The sequence below is a fragment of the Lycorma delicatula genome, chromosome 10 (genome assembly GCF_047948215.1).
Source record: "Lycorma delicatula isolate Av1 chromosome 10, ASM4794821v1, whole genome shotgun sequence".
Lineage (NCBI taxonomy): Eukaryota > Metazoa > Arthropoda > Insecta > Hemiptera > Fulgoridae > Lycorma > Lycorma delicatula.
In genome coordinates, this window is record NC_134464.1 from 6,614,682 (window position 1) to 6,637,321 (window position 22,640).

Consider the following 22,640-nt stretch of genomic DNA (forward strand, 5'->3'; position numbering starts at 1 on the left):
AGAATTTTCATGAAGATCAAGTTACGCCTGCAGAAATTTTGTAAGCAAACAAGCCTTGAGGAGCAAGCCAGCTTTTGACCAAACTGAGGATGCTGTGACCAGATATTTGTCGTTCATCAACTAATAGAAGGAAGAATTCAATGTGGAAAACGAGTAGTTATCGTCTTCATCGACTTTGGCTGCATCCACTTGCCAGCACTTTGGAAGGCATTGGAGACAGAGCTCATATCTCCAAAAGTTACCAAGCTTCTCCAGGAGAGCTACAATGGATCATCAAGGCAGATATGCGTTTGAAATGAGATATCTGAGGAGTGTTCCATCTGAACAGGAGTCCACCAGAGGGAGAATGCCTTCACATTCCTCTTTAACATAGTAGTTGACTCCATAATGCTACAAGTTTTCCAGGGCAGAAGAGGAATTCAGTTTGGAGAGGGTAGTTTACTGATTGAGTTGAAGTTTGCCAATGACAGTTTTGTGTTCATTGACAGTGATGCTGAGGCCATTGATATTATCTATGATATCTTCCACATTGCCCAATGTTATGACCTTAAAATAAATGTATATAAGACACATGTACTAACAATAGATGTCTTACGCACCATCATCCAACTGGATGAGTCCAAATTGAATAAGTGCAAGAATTCAAATATTTGGACTCACTGGTCTAGGAGAATAAATTAACAACTACGGCAGAAATCCACAGTCGAACTGGTCAAGCATTTGCTTTCTTGAAGCGGTGCTTGTGGAAACAAAGCAACATCTCGCTGAAGACCAAAATTTGTGTTTTCCGAATCTTGATCCTGCCAATCTTATTCTATGGAGCAGAAATCTGGACACTACTACTTAAAACAGATCTGAGCAAACTTGAAGTGTTGCAAATGCGATGCGTATGCCAGATTCAGAGTCTCACTTCATGATCACATCTGAAATGAGGATATCTGCCATTGCTGCAAACAACAGCCAACAATTGAGAAACAGATTCAAAATGATGGCTGTGATGGTTTAGTCATGTCTGCAGAATGAGTGGAAACCGACTACCATACAAACTCCTCTGTTACGAACAACCCACTTCTTGGAGAGTCCAACGAACAACTCCAAAGAAAATGTGGATGAAGCAGATCGATGATGATATAAAAAAAAAACCATAGGTTAAACCTTAATGAGGCCAGGACAACGGTCATCGATCACCATGCATGGAAGCATCTTGTTAGTGAAATCAGACAACTATTGGCACCGAAAGCAGCATATGGGCTTTGGAGTTGATCCAATTCAAACACCAGCTAGAGATGGAAAGAAGCAGAAGAATCTCTAGGACAATGGCAACTGCAATAGAACATATTACTCTGTTGAATTTCTCTGTTGAATTTGGGCATTGCTTGGGCCAGTGGGATCTAAATATTTTTTTATGTATTGTTGCCATTTACTTGCTGAGCTTTGTATCGGCATGCACGACACTAGCCATTCAAATGTTAGCAGGAATACAATATATATATATATATATATACGTGCATGTATGCCTGCACATGGGCCACTCCACACCAACTCAGCTGACCGTGCAACACGTCCCAACACCATAGCACAGCCCCCACCACGCTATGGGCATGTGTAGAAGTACAGTGTCAACACTGTAAGAGTTAATTTATTGCTGACCACAGCCTGGAGAAGAAAGAAGAAATTCTCTGGCCAGCCCGCAGTGGGACCTCCTAGCAGATGCCAACATCCCCACCAGAGCAGCAGGCCTAGGTCTGGCTGGCCAGACAAGGGAGCTGTGCTGGGTTTGGACATTACCTTCCTGCCCCAGCGTGTCAGGCTTCAAGCAGCCTGGCCAATGGGCCTACCAGCTAGACCTGACCCAGCTTGGAAAAGCTTGGGAAGAACCACCTTGGTCGCACTGGTGGAAAGCAACTGACGCCGACTCGACACAGAGCTCTTGGTGGCCACCACTGTCACACTGTAGTGGGGACCCGACTGTCACTAGGGGGAAGCTTGATCCAATCCCAACAGTTGAGCTGCAACTCCCTGACTACAGCTGAGCCAACATTGCCAGAGATCAGCTTCTGGAACCAACAGCCCTTCTCAGGGTTACCTTGCAAAACACACAAACAACCCTTTTCAGGGCCACCGCTCCAGAAACCTCAAACAACCCTTTTTAGGGCTACCATAAGGTTCTAAGATGCCACGTGCCATCGAAGCCATTTGGTGAAAGTATAAATATATTTTTAACCTTGTTAATAACTTGTTATAAAGATGGAGATAACTTTAATAATTTAGTTAAACGAAGTTATGTGAACTGTTGCTAACAATACATTTTGTTATACTATCGTTATATGTCACTTTAAGATTATTATTTTAAAAGAAAATCAGTATATTTGTTATTATTAATGATACTTTATTGATTTTTTTTTCTGATTTCAGTGAATTAAATTCCTGTGAATTTTGTTTGATAAACTTAGAAAGTCAATTGAAGTCATTGTCAGTAGAAATAAAATCTTGTACACAGCGAATCATTGATCTTCAGTTAAAAAGACAACAGGAGTTATGGACATTAATCACTATGCTAAGTTGCAATCAAATACATTCTCAATTACAACCAACACAGTCACAGGTATATTACAGTATTTTTTTTCTAGTCTATAAGATAAACATAGTTAACTTATTTTTTCAAGCGATAAAGTTTCATTCATTTGAAGTTAAAAATGCGTGGAGTACATAAACTTTATAATAAATAAATAAACTTAAATAAATAAATAAACTTTATAATAAATACACTGAACAAATAGGCTGTTATATAAACTTTAATTAGATGTATTTTACAATAACATGTTTCAAAATATATGATCCTTCATGAAAAATTTAATACTATTTCAATATAGCTAATGTCATCTATGCGGGAGGTCATATAGTAACTTTAAAACTAATAAATAAGTAAATAATATTCATTTTTCAATTAATATTATAATCACAAGTGAAGCCTTTTCATTATTTAAAGTATTTTCATTATTTAAAGTTTGCAAACTTTTGTGAAAGACCATCTTATTATTTTTTGTATTATACAGTCGCATGACATATTAGTAATTATGCAGCTACATTTATTTCTTTTCAGTTAAAAGGACAGAAAAAATACAACATAAAGGAAAATATAATCTAAAATATGGTATTAAGTAATACATAGTTTACCGTTATAATAACAATTCTGATTTATGCCAGTCAGGGACAGTTCATTTGTCAATTGATTGTCCCTTCTTTCTCTGCCCTTTCCTTATTCTTTATTTATTCATGTTAGGATGAGCGATATGAAAATTACATCGACCAGCATTCTTGTTCTGTTTGCAGTGTTAATAGCAGTAAGTTCTAGTAGTGGGCAGGGCAGCAACTTCTTTATTCGAGCAACCCTCTGTACCTGTCTAAGAACTCTTTTCCTTTACAAAGGTTGCACAAAAAGTGAAACTAGCGGTTGAACTGCCTGCCAAATAAAGCCAAGCTCCTTCTATCAAAATATGTGATCTAATTTAATGTAAGGGATTAAATGTTTAACAGATAATGAGGGTTTTGAATGTCTAGGTAATGTGTTGATATAGGACTGAAAAAAATGGGAAAAGTAATTGAAAAATGGGGAAAATAGTATGCGAGGGTTTTTATCAAAGTGTGAGTCGATGTAGATTGAAAGGGTTCCAAAAGATAAAAGAGACTGTCTATAAAACATAGTTTGTCCCTATTTAGATTTACAAAAGAAAAATTACAGCTGAAAAATAACAAAATTAGCATTTCAGCTGTAGAAATGAGATTTATGAGAAGTGTTTCTGGAAGATGAGATAATGCAGAATTAAGTGCATTGTTATTAGAAAATTTACTTATTAGCAGAATCGGGATATAGATGTGAAAGTTCAACAAAAGAATCGAAACAACCTGCATAAGTTAAGATGATATGCTCACTAAGGAGATATGTCTGCTCCATGAGTGCATCCATCCTCTATTAATCAAAACATGGCAAAACAGTTGCAAAAGTTTTGAATTGAGATAATGGGTATTCTCTGTATGGTCCAAATTTGGCATGATTTTATTTCCACTTCTTGAAATTAAAGGAACTTTGAAGCAGAGAACACTTGCAAACTGATAGTTATATCCACCAAACTATGACCGATCAGTTCAAGAAACAAGAGTTTTTCAATGAGGAGATCAAATTCTTCTCCCAATCTAAAAAATGTTTGGATGTTAATAGAAATTTTGTTGAAAAATAGGTAAAGCACACTGGCATTTTAAAATCAAGGATTTTAAGTTACAATACATTATTGTCAGTTTAAGTTAAAGCTATTCTTACGTAACAATTGACCCTTGTATATTTAGTTTATCAGCAGAGGAGGAGCTAATATTACTGTGTAAGATTTAAAAAGGAGTGATCTTTACTGATGTTTTCAGTAACGTCAAGAGTTGTTCAGTAAAATCAGGGAGCCTGTGGTTTATCTGTAGATATGTTTGTTAAATCTGATCAGGATTTGTAATATCACTGCTGTTGGTAAGTTTACATTGATGTACAATTACTTGAAAGTAGTTATGAACATAAAAATACGTTCATTGTTAGTCGATTGAGGTTTGGACTTAGCTATAATAAAGGCCCTTATCGCTCAGGACATGCAGTTGCCGTTTAAAACTGGATGTGCTCTGCTCTGATCGTTTCATATGTTTTAGCCCCGTATATTGCTCTCACCTTTGTTCCTTTACTGACCATGTAATCAGGTAGGCCAGGCTGATTGGGTTCTAGTGGTAGGTTACTCATCATTTGAATAGTTCTGCCTCATATGGTAAGTTGGTTTGTGTTATGTAACCGCGTTGAGGTAGCATATAGTAATTGTGGACATCTGCATACTATAATTTGATGCTTTTAACTCATAGTTTGATATATGTGCTCTGTACAATTATGTGCTCTTTACTGAAACTGCACCTTTGATGTTTGTTACCCGCAGTGTTGATCACAAGGAGAAATCTACAAGGTTGGAGATTTGTTAGTTCAGTAAATCTGCTGGATAACTTTAAACACCACAAAAAAGATTGTGTAAAATTAGTATAATATAGTATTCAGATTGCAAAATAAAACTACATCTTAAAATTTTTAATTTTTTTGACATTGTAAAATTAGAAACTGCCAGTAAATGTAAAATGATTTTAACTCCTCAGAAGCTATTTAAATGAATTTAATAAACAGCATATTTTAAGTTTCATTAACGCCATTAGAATACATATACAGAATATTTTATATATATATATATATACTTAATTTTTATTTTGATATTTTTCATTTTTTAGGTTTTGCCAATAATAATAGTAATAATGTGTGTAATTCTCCTAAACTGAAGCTCTTTATCCCGTCTTGGTGTTAAACTTCTTATTTTTTAACCCTTTCAATATCTGTTTAAACTTTATTGTCTACTCTTGGAATTTATGTTCAGGAATTGTATATCTGTTTAAAACATTTTACTTATATAATTCATTAACATATTTTCTTAGTAGTAGTGCCAGTGATCTGCTATTTAGCAGGTCCTTACACAGCATTGGCGCTCCATTCTTTTCTACTTTGAGCTAACCTTTTTGTATGAACATAATTTCTTTCTACCTTAATATCATTGAGCAGTTTCCATCTTAGTCTACCTCTTCCTCTCTTACCATTCACTGTATCCTCTTTTTTTTCCTGTTTAGCCTCTGGGAATTACCATTCAGGTATTACTTATGAGGATGATATGTATGAATGTAAACTGCCTTTACTAGGACTTGAACACTGGAACTTTTGACTTCCAAATCAGCTGATTTGGGAAGACACGTTCATTATACGAACCCAGTGGGTTTCACTGTACCCTCTAAGGCAACTTTAACAAACAGTTCTTCCATACAATGCCCAACCCAGTTTTTTTTCTAGCTCTCAAAGTCTACATTTCTGATCTACTCTCTCCCACTTTCTCTAATACCTTATTAATATTAATTTTGTCTGTCCACTTTATTTTTTCCATCCTCCTCCAGATGCACATCTCAAAAGCTTATAATCTTTTCTCACATTCCTTGCATTAAGCCCATATTTCTGCCCCATGTAATGCTATACCCCATACAGAATATTTGGTGATTCTTTCTCAGTTGTTTGTCAAACTTGAAACACAACAAGCCTCTTTCTATTGAAAGCTTTTTTCCATTGTAATTTTAGTTTTTATTTCTTTTGAGCATTTCATATCATCACAGATCATGCTCCCAAGATGTTTAAAGGACTCCATCTATTCAATTTCTTCTCCTTCTAGGTTAACTAACATATTTTTCTTATCCTTGCCAACCAACCATCATGCATTTAATTTTCTTACTGCTGATTTTCATACCAAAGTCCTTAACACACTTCATCTAAGTTCATCTGAATCATCTAAGCATTCCGGTAAGTGCCTTGATATTTTCCTTTCATGCACTTTTCTAAGATGTCCTCAAGGTAAATGTTAAACAGGGTAGATGAAAGACAGCAACCACCAGGTTGGTCTAGTGGTGAACGCATCTTCCCAAATCAGCTTATTTGAAAGTCGAGAGTTCCAGCATTCAAGTCCTAATAAAGGCAGTTACTTTTATACGGATTTGAATACTAGATCATGGATACCGATGTTCTTTGTTGGTTGGGTTTCAATTAACCACACATCTCGGGAATGGTCGAACTGAGACGCACAAAAACCTTATTTCCTTTCTTCCTAAACTTCCCTAACTTTTCAGAATGTTTATCTAAATTCATCAAGCCTGCAGGCTTTTCTGTTATTCTTTTCTTTCAAGGTTTTTCCACTTCCACCTCCAGAATATGATGTTCCTTTTCTTCTTTACACACACTTGCTTCTTCATCTAAACTAACTTCACTCGGTCAATGTTCTAAGTCATACAGCCCTTCTATATATTCTTTCCATCTTCACAGAACTTCCTGAGAATCCCTGACTATTGTCCCATCTTTATTTACAATTTCCATTCTTATTGCGCTTCCTTTTCTTTGAAAACATATCTGTTTCACCTCTCTGTATATCATATCGAATTTTCCTTCTCTCTCCAACTGTTCTATCTCATCACACATGTTTCTCATCCAATTCTCTCTTGCCTTCACAATTTCCCTCCTTAACTCATTATTTAATCAACTACACCTTTTTCTTCCTTCATTATTGTGTACATTTTTCCATTTTGTTTTTTCTTCCATCTTCTGCACCATGGCTTCAGTGACCTGCTATTTCTTTGTTCTATTACTTTTCTTAAACCCTATTACCTCTATATTTTATATTTTCTTAAGCGCTGCTTAAACTTTATATGATATCAGTGCTGTCTGTGAAAATAAATTTTATCAAGGCTGATGGATTAAGAGTGGATTGAGATTTAGTCTAGAATGTTATATCTGAATAAAAAATAGTAATAAACTTTTTTTATTGATGTGAGTGAGGTTTGTTTGTTTAAGGGAGAACAAAAAAAACAAAAAAACATGCATTTATTATTACTTAGTTTATTTTTTTTTCTAGATTGCTCCAGCAGTGAGTAATGGTATACATACTAGAGTTATAAATAATTCTGCAGAAGTTAGTAATATTACTGTTACTGATGTAAGTAAGAAGAGTTTAGTTAATAATAATACTGCTAGAACTCAGGATATTTTACCCCAACAAGCTACTAAGGCTGATTTCAGTTACAGTATTCCTTGTTATAATGCAGCCTCCATGTTTAATAATAACAATAATACTGACATCATTAATAACTACACTGACATCACTGACAGACAGCCACTTATGCCGGTTTCATCAGCGAGTAGTAATTCAGTTACACAGATATCAACAACTACAACTCCTGCAAATACAACAGCCGGATTGGATTCCAGTGTTATATTTTTTGAAAATGAAAGACTGAGATGCGAGTAAGTAATTTTTTTTAAATTATACTGATGGACAAAAAAAAATTTTTTTAATATTTCTCTAAGTGTGATACAATTTCTTGAATTGTTTTTTTTTGCGTACATTACAGATCTGTAAATACAATCTTTTTATCACCCTTAGTTTTAAATAAATTATGCTTCAAAAAGAATTAAGGAAAATATAGTTAAAATCTGTAGTCTCTGTCTAGCAGTGGTTCTGAAAGGACATGTTTTCTAATGCTCTGTGTTGTGTGTGTGTGTACCTGAATAACATTTCCAGTGTCGTCACCAACATACCGTTGGGATGCCCAGTCCAGCCAATGATAGCGTTATATCTTTTGTCTGACCTTCCGGTCAAACCGGATAAGGTTTATCACAGTTTACTTTTATTTTATTTTAAATAAGTGGCTAACAATACGTTAAATATGTCAATTTTATTTTTAGGCGCACGACAAAGTAATTTTATTACTTAAGTAGTGATTAGTATGATTAGTATTAAGTAAATCATTTTTACTTAAATTTTATAGTCATTCACTGTTAGAGACTTTTCCAGGTTTAACCATCCCCTTGTATTAGCAATTTACGCTAATATAAGCTGTTATCCACTTAAGTCTTATTTTATATTTTTTTTAAATAAGTTAATTTATTATTTTTGACATTTTAAACTTATACTAGTATTAAAATTTAGATATAATTTTTTTAAATTTTTTATTAATTTAGGCTAATGGTGACTAATTGCCCACCACCTCCTCGTTCTCCATCCTCTGAAATTTCCGGCAGAGAGTTTGTAACCTTGGGAGCTCAGAAAAGGATCAAACGTGAGGGGTTGGTAGCCATGGGCATGAGTCCATAGAGCAAACCACAACTGAGGGCGGTCCAGAAACGGCATATGCTACCATGGAAGTTACAAGGGAAACCCTCTTACAACCACCAGTCAAGAAACAGGAGAAAATCCCACCCATAATGTTGAACTGCCCTAGGGAGTGGTCCATGTTGGCGAGAGCCATATCCGCCATAGTCTGCGGGTGCCTGGTCGCAAAGAGCACCAGGCTCTCAATAAGGCTGCAATTAAGCAGTGAAGGTGATTTCCGGGAAGTGCAGAGCTTTCTGCACTCGAAGGGCATTGCCTTTCACACTTACCAGCTCCCTAAGGAGAGGGAGCTTAAAGTCGTGGTGTGAGGTATCCCCTTTGGGGCCACCTGTGAAGAAGTGAGAGAGGAGCTCTCCTCACTAGGCTGTGACGTGGCATCAGTGAAAAAGCTAACCACAAGAGACGGTAGGGAAACCCCTATGTGCTTTGTGGCACTTAAAAGAACACCAGCTGCCAGGGGCATCTACGACATCGACAGTATGTTTTACTGTAAAATAACAGTGACGGCATTCGTTTCGAAAGCTCGGACCATTCTCCGGTCTTACTGTGCCTAGCAGGGGCCGAGTGAGACCCACCTCTTACTCCCCTAAGGTCAGTGAACTGGGGATAGTTCCATGAAGCTCTCCAACGGGATTTTAGGCCGGTAGATCCAGAACTCCTGACCACACCGGAGGACATCAACGATACGGTCGATCGCGTCACGTCGTCCGTAAATGAGGCTCTGTCTTGTAGCACTACAGAGAAAGCCTCACGGCCCCTCCGTAACGATCCCCCGCCCCACATCTCCGAGGCAATCTTTGAAAAACGCCGGCTGAGGAGGAGCTATCGCCTCACCCTGTTCCTCGACGACAAGCGGGCATTTTGCAGACAAACGGACAAGGTGAAAGTGTTGCTGGTAAAACATCGCGAAAAATCTTGGAGAGATTATCTCGTCTCGATATCGGACGGCATCTCTTCGGTGTTCAGGTTGAATAAACGGCTACGCGAGGGAAATAAGCCACGCCACCCAGTGTTGGGACGACGAGGTTTCTTGGCTTATTCCGAGTCTGATCGGGCGGAGGTCTTCGCGGACATACCGAGGTGGAATCTTTCCTCGCGCACTACTTCGCTCAGGTAGAGGATGCATCCCGCGAAATAGACCGCGTCACTGAAGCTGAAGTGACCGCGGCTATCAAAGCCACAAGCTCCGATTATGTCTCCAGTGGTGGATGGGATCATGGTCTGAGCATACCGGAACGTTCCTCCCGCACTCATAGCGATCATGGCCATCCTTTTCACGTCCATTTTGTACGTAGGGTATTTTCCAGAATGCTGGAAAACTGCGAAGGTGGTACGCCTGCCCAAACCGGGGATAAGGCTATATTCTCCCTGGAATTACAGGGCGATCTCCTTACTACCGACATTGTCAAAGTTGTTCGAAAGAATTTTCCTCGAGCGACTTCGGCGATGTCTGGGGCCGGAGGTCTGAGCAGTTTGGGTTCAGAGAAGACCACTCGATGACCCTCCAACTATTTCGACTGGTGGATAGCCTTTTCGGAGGCTTGAATAGGAAAGCGGTGACGGTGGCCGTTTTCTTGGATGTGGCTAAAGTCTTCGATAAAGTTTGGCTTGACGACCTACTATATAAACTCACTCACACGACGTTCCCTCGCCGCCATTTCAAGCTAATAAGGCCTTACCTACTGGGAAGACAGTTCGCAGTACGCATTGGGGATCCTTATCAACTACCAGGGCGATAACCGCCGGGATTCCCCAGGAGGCAGTCCTTTCGCTTATTCTGTACACTGCTTATACAAACGATATGCCGTTGTCGGACCCCGTCAACACCGCTTTATACGCCGATGATACGGCATATTACTACACATCCCGAGATATGGATTACGCAGTCGAAAGACTCCAGCGGCAACTGGATTTAGTGGAGCCGTGGCTAAATAAGTGAAGAATCAGGCTCAACGGGGGAAAGTTCGTGGCCGTGCTATTCACATGCAAGCGACGCGTTCCGGCCAGACAGCTGGAAATCTCGGGGGGAAAAATACCCTTTGAGATAAAAGTTAAATATCTGGGAATAGTCCTGGATAAATGGTTTACCTTAGCGGAACCCCCTAAAATAAAATATGTAACCCAGAGGTCAAAGGCCGCCAGGGCTTCCCTATATACCCAGTGCTTAATCGAGCCAGCCCCATTCCGCTGGCGACTAAGATAATCATATACAGACTGTACGTCTTGCCAGTTCTAACATACGCCTACCTGGCATGGGGAGCTCTGTTGTGCTCCACGTTCCAGAAAAAGCTAGAGGCTGTCCAAAACATGGTGCTGCAGACGATTTTAGTAGCACCGTTGTTTGTCAGAAACGCCACACTTCGCTACGACGCGGAGATAAAAACCGTGTCGGAAGTGGGTGTAGCACAGGTGCGTGGACTGTTCGGGAGAGCGGCCGTATCCGAAAACAGCCATCTCAGGGACATATGTTGAGAGGACCCTATACCGCAAGGTGTGAGCATTGTGACCGAATGTTACAAACATTCAGTCTCTTGCTTTAGAGCATTTCAATTTACCTACTTATTACATTTTTATAAAAGGTTTGTTTTTTATTTTTATGAATCGCTCTTAACGTTACCGCTTGCGTGCAAAAAACCCTAATAATGTTGAAAAATATTAAATGGGCTTAGATTGAGATGTTTTCAATAAAATTTGATAGGAAAGATACGTCAGGAAAGATACATTTCCGTTAATAATAGTGACTATTAAATTATGTTGGGATCAACAAAATACCAAGTCAATGGATTTGGTATAAAAGGTTTGAGGACACCTTCGGAGCGTAATACAACAAAACCATTTGTTCAATTATTATTAAGCTCTCCTTAGGACATTAGATTTTATCTATATCTGTACTATTATAGGATATTATAATGGAGTAGATTAAATTAATATTAGTTCATGTATTTATTTTACGACTGAATATTTGTGCCACAAACAATGGCTACTGAGCCTCGAAACAGTTTAGCGACCTAGAGCTAACCTAAAAGCGTGGTATAATACACCACTCGCTTGCATGTCCCACCACTCACTTATCATATATCATCACTAAAATGGGTAGGCGCACCCCATCAACTACTAAAACATATATGAAAATCAATAATTAAATTTATCTTGTCAACGACAGCAATTCGTTGCCACGCCAAGGCCGCTGAATGCCAGCAAGGACCTGTCCACCATTAAAGTGCTTGGAGCCTTAATCTGGCTGGTAGCCAGCCATATTTCTCGGTTAGCTAACTACAGCAGCGTGGTAGGAGTCTTTTTCCTTAGGTAAACTACTGATGTCAGTTGAACAAAGCTACCGCATCAAGGAACTCCCACACAGTCCGATAATGCGACTCTCGCCACATTGACTCGCAGCTTGTGAGTGGCCAATTTTCCCCTTAACCACTAAGTTCCAGGGTAGCCTGAGTTCTGCCTCCCCCTGAGCTGGGCAGTTGAACATCATGTGTTTGTTCGACTGGACCACCTCGCAGACACACAGCTCATCAACTGCCAGGCGGAACCGAAACAGTATTGGTTTAAATTTACATGGTTGGAGAGCAGTCGGGCTCCTGTTGCTCTCAAAAACGAATTAGAGGCATACCATCCCCCAAATCCTGTATAAACTTATACAAGAATCTACCCTTAGTCGTGGCGTGCCATTCCTGCTGCCATGCTTTCATCGCGAGGCTGTAAAGCCTCCTCTGCAGGAGGCAGATGGGCAACTGTTCAAAATTTAGAATCGATGCATTGAGATCACTGTTGCGCTCCAGTACAGGCCCGGCTCGAAACTGTATCCCGAATATCTTGGCCCCTCTGCCTCTTCGCAATTACCACATGGCCACCCGAACTTTCACCACTAAATCGATTGGTAGGGCTTTTCCCAATCTAGCCTCGTTGGAGGTAGTTTTAAAAACACCAGTGCATACAATTAAGTTTATGCGCTGGGCACTCCTTAAATTTGGAATAAGAGCTTGATTTCTTTCCATCCTATGCGCCCAAACAGGCGCTGTGTAAGAGGTCATACTTTCAAAGACACCTCGGTACACCATGTACAAATGACGGCTCGACAGCCCGTAATTCTTTTGAGCAATCCTCCTAAGCTTGTACATCACAGAGACGGCGTCCACCGCTAGTACCTAATTTAGTTGTTGTAATTTAATTTACAGCAACTTCTCATGAAACAAAACACCTAGGTACTTACGAACTCGAACTCGGCTGATTATACAACCTTTATACTTAATACGGGGGTTACAACAGTATGATAATTTTTCTTCATCCTTGAGAAGTATAAACTTCATGTTGGGCACAGAAATCTTGTGTGCCCTCAAGACACAGAGGTTGCGCTGAAACTCACTCATGAAGTCCTGTCAAAACTTGAGTTTGGCTTCCTTGATGGCATGAACACACTCATTACGGGGGCGCCAGTAGATCCGCAGACTCTTAGCGCACACGTCATCAACATTAATCCCCGTTAGGGGACAACACTGGTATCTTCTGCTAGCGGATCTAGCTCTTGCGCTCAGCACGCTGTCAGAGGACCACCACTTTTTCCCAGGTTTCCGCCTTGTTTAACAGACACTCTTCGGAAGCAGCGGTTATGACGGCTCCAGGCACTCTACGATCAGCGGACTGGCCCGTAGTTCTGTCCATTGGCCGAGGCCGCCGTAGGACCCTATCGCAGCCAGTCTAGAGGACTCTGCCTAATTGTTCAGCCATCAATTCCACCTCCTCAATGTGCGCCATTCCAACCCCAGTAAGGCAGCTGCCCACTCGAGCCGTAGCCTGTCCTGATCCAGACCCCTTAGGTTATAACATCCTGAATCTGGAGCTCTTGGACCGCCACTGTAAGCGATCTAATAGGTTGTAAGCCTATGATCATCCACACTGGCCTCGGGCTAGACAGTACACCTAAACAGATCGCCCGTCACTAAGGTGATGTCGATGTAACTTTCCCCAGTTCGGAAGAGAAAGTCGGCGGTTTTTCTGCCTCGTTAAGCAAGTAGAGGTTCCTGGCTTCAACGAACTGTGGAAGACCAGCGCCTCTGGGGTCAATAAGTGATGAACCCCTGGCGGAAGACTTGGCGTTAGCGTCCAAAGCATCCAGCACTCTGATGCCCGGTAGACTGTCCAGAATCCGCCCCAACTTCGCCAACAAGTTATCGATACTCCATCCAAACTATAAGTATCCCACCACTACAACATCAAGCGTACCCCTCGTGACTCGCACGACGGTGAGCTGTTCATCAGAAAACTAAGGCATCCAAAAGACACCCAAGGAGACCGTGCCGACCACGATTGCAGAGAGCGGCTATCCCCCATGAGAATGAATTACATCAACCCCGTGGAAGCTGGCAACCTTATTCCTGACCGTGTATGGCTTCTGGACCAAGAGGACCTGGAGATCGTACTCCTCAAGGATCCTCATGGCTTCATTGGTGGTCGCCCGGGAATGGTGCAGGTTTAACTGCCCCAGGCGCAAGCGTTCAATATGGTGATGACCATCCTCAAAAGCTTCCCTGAATTCAGGCGTCGCCATATGCCGTATTTTGCACGATCTTCGCCTGGACTCTGTCGTGCAACCTGCACTGTTTGCCCCCGACCCGGTGTCTGGTATCAAAGCCTTTCTCCAAGCCACGAGGGGCGCACTTTGCAGGTGCGGTCTTACTAGGGCAATTAACTGCTCTGTGCCCTGCAAGGGCGCAATGACCACACATCTCCGACTGTGCTGTACAGCGAAGAGAGGTGTGACCAAAGCCTTGACATTTGAAGCACCAGGGTACTTCGGTATGGTCAACGACCTGCATGAGGTCCGCCCAAGGAACAGCCGATCACCGGCCACCAAGACTTGCTGAATCTTAGGCAAAGTTTCAACCATCCAGTGGCTCTTTGAGGCCTCTTTCCACCCCAACTACCGGACCATCCTGATTCCCTTGAGCAAGTCCTTGGCAGCCATATCTATCACTGGATTTTGATTGTGTATTGCCTTGAGGATTTCGGGCTCCTCTGCCCTTGTTGCCCTTGGCAAATCATATATCAGTATTTGTGGCCACCGCTCACCCAGCAACTGAGCCTTCAGTCCGTTCTTGCTAAGAACGTTGGCCTCCAGCAGCAGTTTCGCCTGCTGCTCATTTACCACCTGAATGAATCTATCACCTATCACAATACTAGGTGAGCATTCACAATTTCGTTCCCGAGCAAGGCCGTCCGTTCTCACTCAACCCGCACGAGAAGTCCAAACCAAAGCTAAAAGCTCCTAGCTCCTAATGCAGACCACTTGTGAGGTAGGAGCGAATCATTTCCTGAACCTGTCAGAGGATCTAGAAAAATTCTTTGGCCTCACGAACCTATGAAATGGGGACATGATTTAACAAAAGAAACATCCTTACTTAGCCGACAGTGGCACTACTGCAACACACTACGCGGCTCCACAGCAAACTCCAACCTCCACAGCAGCACAAGTTGACTGACAACCACTGATCATTGTCAACCCTGACGAGCAAGAACATACGCACGCTGTACTTGTAGAAAGCAAATTATTGCTACCGGTAGCAGTAAACACAAGTTTTACAGCACGGGGCCAGAGGCCAAGAAGCAACATGAGAGGTTTGTCATATTACCCTGAACAAGGTCTTTCTTGCAATACAGAACATGCCTCCTTTTTTTGTCTGTTTCAGGTGAACAAGCACAATGACAAGTGTCCACCTGATCCCATCAAACCCTTCCCAAACACATGTGTATCTGAAAGCTTCCTCCAAAAACTAGGGCCCCCACAAAAGGCAAATTCCTGTTTGACCGAAAGACTGTAGCACCAAAAGGACTTCACAGAACGGATTGAAGGGGAATATTGCCGGAAGTACAAAGCTCATACATGCTTTGTAAATACAGAATGCAAATACGAAATCTGTCCATAAATAAAATAAAACAAATAAAATTATAACTGACACAAAACAGATGGTAACCCACCAGATTAAATAAAGACACAGCAGCAAGGGACATTTGTCCAGGTTCTGCAATTAAGAGGAGAAAACATACTCCTGCTATCCTTGATTCTGTTCCAGTTAAAATCTGTACAATTTATAATTTTGCATGGTGTGGTAATTTTACCTGTGTTAGATTGATTCTGTTGATCCTTTTTTTATAAATAGCTTTCGGTACATTCTGAATAATTGTCCAACAGTAATCAGTGAGCATGTTAGTATTCTACTTTCCTTTATAGCAGCTTTCCATCACCAAAATGTTTTGGTGAAAATGTTCACCATGTTTGTCACTTACATCTCCAAGGTTGTCCGGGAAAAAATCCAGATGCGAGTGAAGGAAATGTATTTTCAAAGACATATTAAATCCCGTAGCTTTGTATGAAGTAAGAAGTTGATTAACAATCTTGTGGTACTTGTCAGAATTTTATTTGCCAAGAAAACTTCTGCAAACGACTTTAAATGAAGCCCAAGTTGCACTTTCTACATTATTTAACATTGAGTTAAATACATCATTTTTGACAGACTCTCTTATTTGAGGACTAACAATTCTTTCTTTAATTTTTTCTTCACACATTTGGAAATTTCTGCCTGATGTACAAAAATCCAGGACCATCCTTCTTCATGAAATGTTTCATAAAAATGTATAAGATTTTTATGAAATGTTTCATTAGTCCTAGCTTGATATGGAGAGGGAATAAAAATATTTTTTTGGGTCCAATTAAGGGCTCATGAATAATGTTTTTCCCATTTGGAGTTAAGTTGTCTCGTTTCTTCCACTCTTTGGTAACATAATGTTATTCCTAGCTCGGCTGTCTCATTCGCAAAGAAAACACATGCACTTAGTACAGCCTAACAAAATAGCTATAACTTTCAAATCACCACATATGTTCCAGCTATGTTTTTTATAATTTATTTTTTCAAGAACGTCTTTCATCACATCATATGTCTCTTTCAAATTAATACCATAAGCAATCGGTATCGAAGGATATTTGTGTTACCGTTACCTAGTAGAACGACTTTTAAACTATACTTAGATAAATCTATCTATGAAAAGGTGCGTCCTCAGGTTTATGACATAAGTGTGACATAAGCTCATCAATATTTGTGCAATAAACCAAATTATTTTCATCAATAAAGTACTGTGAAAGTTCTTTTTGTCGGCTTTGAAAGCTCGAAATTTTTGTATTTTTTTATAAGTAAATTCCAACTTTGCAGTCTTGATCCTAACAGTTCAGCTTGTGTTTCTGATAAATTTAAATCCTTAACCAAGTCATTTATAATTCACCTTGTGATATAAGACACGGCTTATTGGAAGATAGTTCAAAATCATCATTGTTGCCTTCTTCAATAGTGCCTGATTCTTCATCACTGCTTTCAAAACATACATTCACAGGCGGCTCAGGAACTGGAATAATTTCACTATGAAGTACAGGCCTGATATACTTGTTAAACAATAATAACAAATTGGTTACATGATCCTTTGATCCACACCAGACCATAGGTACACCAAATGGCAAAGCAAAGCCTTCCGTGTACCTTTCAGCCATCCTCTTAAATGTACTGAAAAATTAGTGCATACTATACGAGGAGACCACATCTTATCCTGATCACCAATTTTACACTGAAAGTACAAACGATATACTTTTCTTTATTAAAGGTGTAATGTTTTTTTCTATTAGATTTTACGGTAAAGTCGCCACATACATAACAAAAGGCATTCATATCATTTATACAATTTCAAGGCATTATGACACTGAACTGTTAACAATCTTAAGACAGCAGTAAGATTGAACAAAATTAATTCATTCCTAAATCCAGTGCTTAATACAAACAACACAGCTGTGTTTTCAGCTACATGTTTTGACCGGCACAGACATAATTAATCTTGTCCATGAAGGCTCACTCTTCAGTATTAAATATGATGTTATAATATGTGACTATTATATGATTTGATTCTTTGTTTAGTATTGTTTATTTATAGCTTACAAATTATATTAACGAAGTTAAATAATAAAAAATGAGCTAACAAAATACAATATAGGAGCTTAAAATGCTAACTGTATATTGAAAAATGAAAAAAATCCTTAAATTTTTTAAGGATTTTAATTATTCAAAAATGGTTGGTGAAGAAAGATTGTGAGTTCATATTCATTTTCCGCATCAAAAAACTGATTAAAATCATATATCACATGTTAGGAAAAAAAATTCTGTTTATCAATGCTATTTATATCCTCAGGATTATGAAGTGAGGGGAATAATTCTTTTCAAAATACAATTGTTTGTAAAATAGGTTTACCACGAAAATATGAATTATACAAGATCTTTGTTTTTTTTATGCTTTAAGACAAAAAAGGTTTTTCTGAAAATTTGTTTTCTCTTATGCTATTCATTCTGTACAAATTTATCATCTTTTATATTTACTGTTGATTTGCTTACTCCTTGTTACTGTACCTCATATAATTTCCTGGCCTCTAATGTCTTATGACAACATGATGGAATTTACCCCATGTTTAACCTCTAATCTGGAAAATTGAGTGATTTATGATAAGGATTTTCTTCCTGTAGCCTCAGATATCCACCACTGAATACAAGAGAACAGCTACTGTTAGTTTTGATCCCTAATATCCACCAGATACATCATATATATTATTAAATTTCAATAAAACAAATTTGTCTCATTAATTTTGTTAGAAATTTTATTACAATTTTATACTGAAAATATTATTGTGATTATTAGTCTTTATTGCGTTTGAGTTCTGATTGCTTCTTTGATTTCTGCTCATTGTAAATGTCTTTGTGGCTTTGTATATCGATGGCTGCCACAGGCGCTTATGGCTTATTGGAATGTGCCACATTATTTAACTCGATACTCCCCTTATTATTTACTGTAAGAATGGGAGTTTCAGTTAGGGGCTTGCAAGCTATTAGGTGGGTTTCCCACAATCAGTACGTAAATATCCATTGATTCCCACAATCAATTCATTTCGGGACATGGTGCTTTTAGGAATAATTTGGCTAGGTTAGGTTTGGCTGATTTGAGCTTATGCCTGGACTGTAGGGTTGACAACACTGTGGACCGTGCCCTTTATGTTTGTCTCAGCTGATGCGAATCAAGTTCGCGAAAGCACTTCTGTTTTTGTAATGAGATAAAGTAAGTCATCCTATTTCAATTGTTCTGTACTTAGGGTTGATCTATTAAATATAAATTTATATATAAATATAAATAATATTACAATTTTATATTTATTTTATAAATAAATGTATAATATATTTATTTCTGTATTTTTTGTAGTTTTATGGAATACATGACAGGAGCATACGAAAAAATGCAATCCATAATTACTGAAACTTCATCGATGGACTGGAATTCATTATGTACAGACAATTCATTTCAGCCATCTGCATGATAATATTTAAAATGCCACATTAATTTTATGGTATTTACGGTTCAAGTAAATTGCTCATAATGCAGAAGTGTTATATAACAGATATAATAGTGATATAATGACTTTTAAAATTTAAAAAAAATGTTATTAATTTTAATTGTATATTAACCTAGTCCTTATCACAAACTAATAATGGTCTTCTACAATCTACAGTACCATAACTGTATTATTTTTACAAAATGGTTAGTTTACTGTTAGTTTAACATTTAATTCATAGAATTTAATCTTTTGGTTATTGAAAATTTATTGTGATAAAACATTAAGTGCCAAATAAAAAATTATTAGAATGTAAGAATAAGTTTCATCTATCAATTATAAATACAAGTACCCAATTCTTTTAAATTTATTAGAGCAGTGCTATTACATCCAATAAATATCAAAAGTAAAAATAAAGCTAATATACATTTAAACACACAGACTGGTTTATTATTTAACTGTTAAGTTAAATTTAAACTGTTAAGTTTATTATTTAACCATGTAACTGTTAAATTTTTATTAAAATTTTCAATTTAATTGGGGAGTTATACTAATAGGCTTGTTGGCAACTGTATAGAGCCACCAATTTCTCAATGGCGTCAACAGATTAATTATTTAAATCCTGACTTCTTATTTGTCTCAACTTTTTTTCAGCTTTTTTTTCAGTAAGAAAGCTTTGCAGTACAAATTATAACTTTTCTATTCATCATATTTTTTCCATTATTCTTTTTTAATTGAAATATGTGATGATGTTACCTTGTTGAAAATCACCACGGTTTACAGAATAAAACATTTAAAAAGAGAAGACCAGTATCTGTTTTAAAGAGCATTAAGAAAAAAAAGGTTAATTAATGGTACACACTCTGCATTAAAATAGCTAGCTATTTATTGTGAAATCGTCAACAAATTTTTCATCCAATTCTGGCTAGTATAATAGATATCTGGTATGTATTAAAGATAAAAAATTGTTATGTTTCCTTGTGTACAAGTTAGCATCTACCTTTCTGAAACATAAAACTTATTTTTGTATAAGTTTTTTTCACTAGAGCTAGGTAGATCATCCAAATAAAATGTTCCATTTACTTTTTATACCGGTGTGGCAAAATGGAATATCGCATTTCACAGATTAATAAAAGAAAAACTGTAAAACATATAAAAAGTTTTAAAAACCTTCATCCAAATGGCGGCCATCATGGGCAACACACATTTGAAGCCGTTCATGGAAGTTTTGTATCACTCTCCAGCATACGTTGAGGACATGTTGCATCGGTAACGTCTCTAATCATGTGTGTTAAGTTGTTCAAGGGTTTGAGGCTTATGTTTTTAGATCTCACCTCTCAGACAGCCTCAAAAAAAATCTCAGGGCTTTAAATCAGGTGAGTGAGGTAGGTGGCCGCTCAATATTGTCCTGTAATGAATTCGGTCATCCTGGAAACGTTTCTTGCAAAACGGCATGAGAGTGACAAGTAATTTGAGCTATGGTTCCATCCTATTGAAACCAGAAGTCCTGTGATTCATTTTTATTAAATCCTTTCAGTTGGGGCAGGAGAAAGTTTTCCAACACGTCACAGTACCAGTCGGAAAATAACAGTAACTAATGGTGATGCCACCTCCTAAAAAAGTAGGGCCTCACAATGCTCAAAATTGACAAAGCACATCATATAGTCACTTTCTGGCTGTGGAAAGAGGTGGTTGGTAAAGCTGTTGAGGGTTTTACCTAGTACCGAAAATTTTGCTTTTTTACAGTGCCTTAAAAATGGAATTGAGCTTGACCTGAAAGGATTCCTTGACGAAAATGTTTCCAGTCTTTCCCGGTCTTGCTCGCTTAATTCCTGTCCAATTCAAATCGGTATGCAAAATTCGCAGATCGATTGGAAATCCCAACAGCTAAAGCATGTTTTTGAGCAGAACAGCTTAGAAACTAAGTAGATACTCTTACAGCAGTAATGTTTTTAGGCATTGTGATGGTCCTAGGATGGCCAGCCAGTCATCTTGGTAATGCAGAACCAGTTGCCCTTACATTTGCGATCAACTTCAGTATTGTTTTCTGATCTGTAATAGGATATGCTTGCCATTAAACAGAAGCATATACTAAATGTTCTTTTCATCATGGTGACAATTCTATGTTTTTAAGAAAGCTTCGACAGCTTATTAGCACCTTGTTCACCTGATCAAGGCATAGTGCCTACTAACAAACTTTATCCTCCATCCTAGTGAAAGGGACTTCTCCCACCTCTCTACATACTAGTGTTTATACATTTGGGCTTTTTCAACAAGAATTATAGCTAACGTAATTTGAATTATGTATGGCTCTTATACTAAGAGGTTAGGTCAATCTCCATTGGCACCTGGTTAAATGTTTTGTATTTCAGTTGGTATTTATACATACCATACCATTCCTGGGATTTTGGTTATTCCTTCAAATACCCTTCTCTGTTAACTAATTCTGTAAACCTAATCTGTAAACTTCTTGGATTATAAATGTAGGAGCTCTATCAAGAAGGGCATGAATACAAAAACAGCTGCTAAAGTTTTTCTTTGGTTTACATTTAATTTATATTATATTCTGGTCAAGGACATAATCTGAAATAGAAAATTGATTTATTTTTATTAACCATTATAAATCCAACGCTATAATCATATATGAATACAACATCGATAAATAAAATACCTTACAGCCGTCTTTCTTGCATAGATCATTTTTAGAGATACTGTTTTTGCATAGAAGTGTGAAAGGGCGCCCTTTTTGCATTGAACAGACATCAGGCAGGATTTTTAAGAACAGAAAGGTCTCATAGTATTCTGAAAGCCTAAATAAAAACATCGAGCAAGATTTTTGGGTTATTTCTGCCGGTCAGGTTTGAAAAAATTAATATAAGTTTTATACAAAAACATTTTATCTAAACATTCAATCTCATAATATTAATATTATCAGTTTAGGAAAAAAAAGAAATTCTGCTTCAGAATTTGGAATTCTGAAGCAGAATTCCATTCTGCTTCAGTACATTTGTTCAGTTGTTTTCCATACTCTTATCGAAGTACAGCAACAATCATTGTGTCAGGTACTTCCTAATTTTCCAAAGCTCTCTAGAAAAGTAACTGCTTTTGGTGTAAAACAAAAGGGTTGATAGGCCCCTGTGTTGTAACAGGTTGTCACCATTACTGTCTCCCCGTTTTGTAATGTTTGAACGGTCTTTTACTTTGAAGGATTTCTTTATTAACTCTAAATACTGATCACCTGTGTAAATATTCTCAATAGATTTCATTTGTTTTCGATAAACTGCAAAATTCACGCTAAGCTTGGGAACTGGAAGATTTTGTCGGTAGTCAAATTCAATTATTACTAACTTTTCAGACCCTCTTTCTTTGGCTTCAGTAAGAATTTTCTGTTTCAAAGTTTTATGAGCCAGTACTTTAAATTTATGGAGATCCAGCTTTCTTTTTAAATTTAAATC

The 22,640-nt window shown here is 38.1% G+C and overlaps 1 protein-coding gene across 3 annotated transcripts in view; it reads left to right on the top strand.

The window, feature by feature from the left end:
* Positions 1–19,497, top strand: part of IKKbeta (inhibitor of nuclear factor kappa B kinase subunit beta) — a 131,230-nt gene extending 111,733 nt beyond the window's left edge. The window contains exons 12-14 of one of the 3 annotated variants that reach the window (XM_075376907.1): positions 2,416–2,605; positions 7,509–7,897; positions 19,056–19,497. In XM_075376907.1, coding sequence (XP_075233022.1) covers positions 2,416–2,605; positions 7,509–7,897; positions 19,056–19,170 — 694 coding nt within the window. In that variant the 3' untranslated portion in view covers positions 19,171–19,497. The remainder of the gene's footprint in view (positions 1–2,415; positions 2,606–7,508; positions 7,898–19,055) is intronic. The other 2 variants (XM_075376904.1, XM_075376905.1) reach the window with 2 other exon arrangements.
* The last annotated feature ends 3,143 nt before the right edge of the window (positions 19,498–22,640 follow it).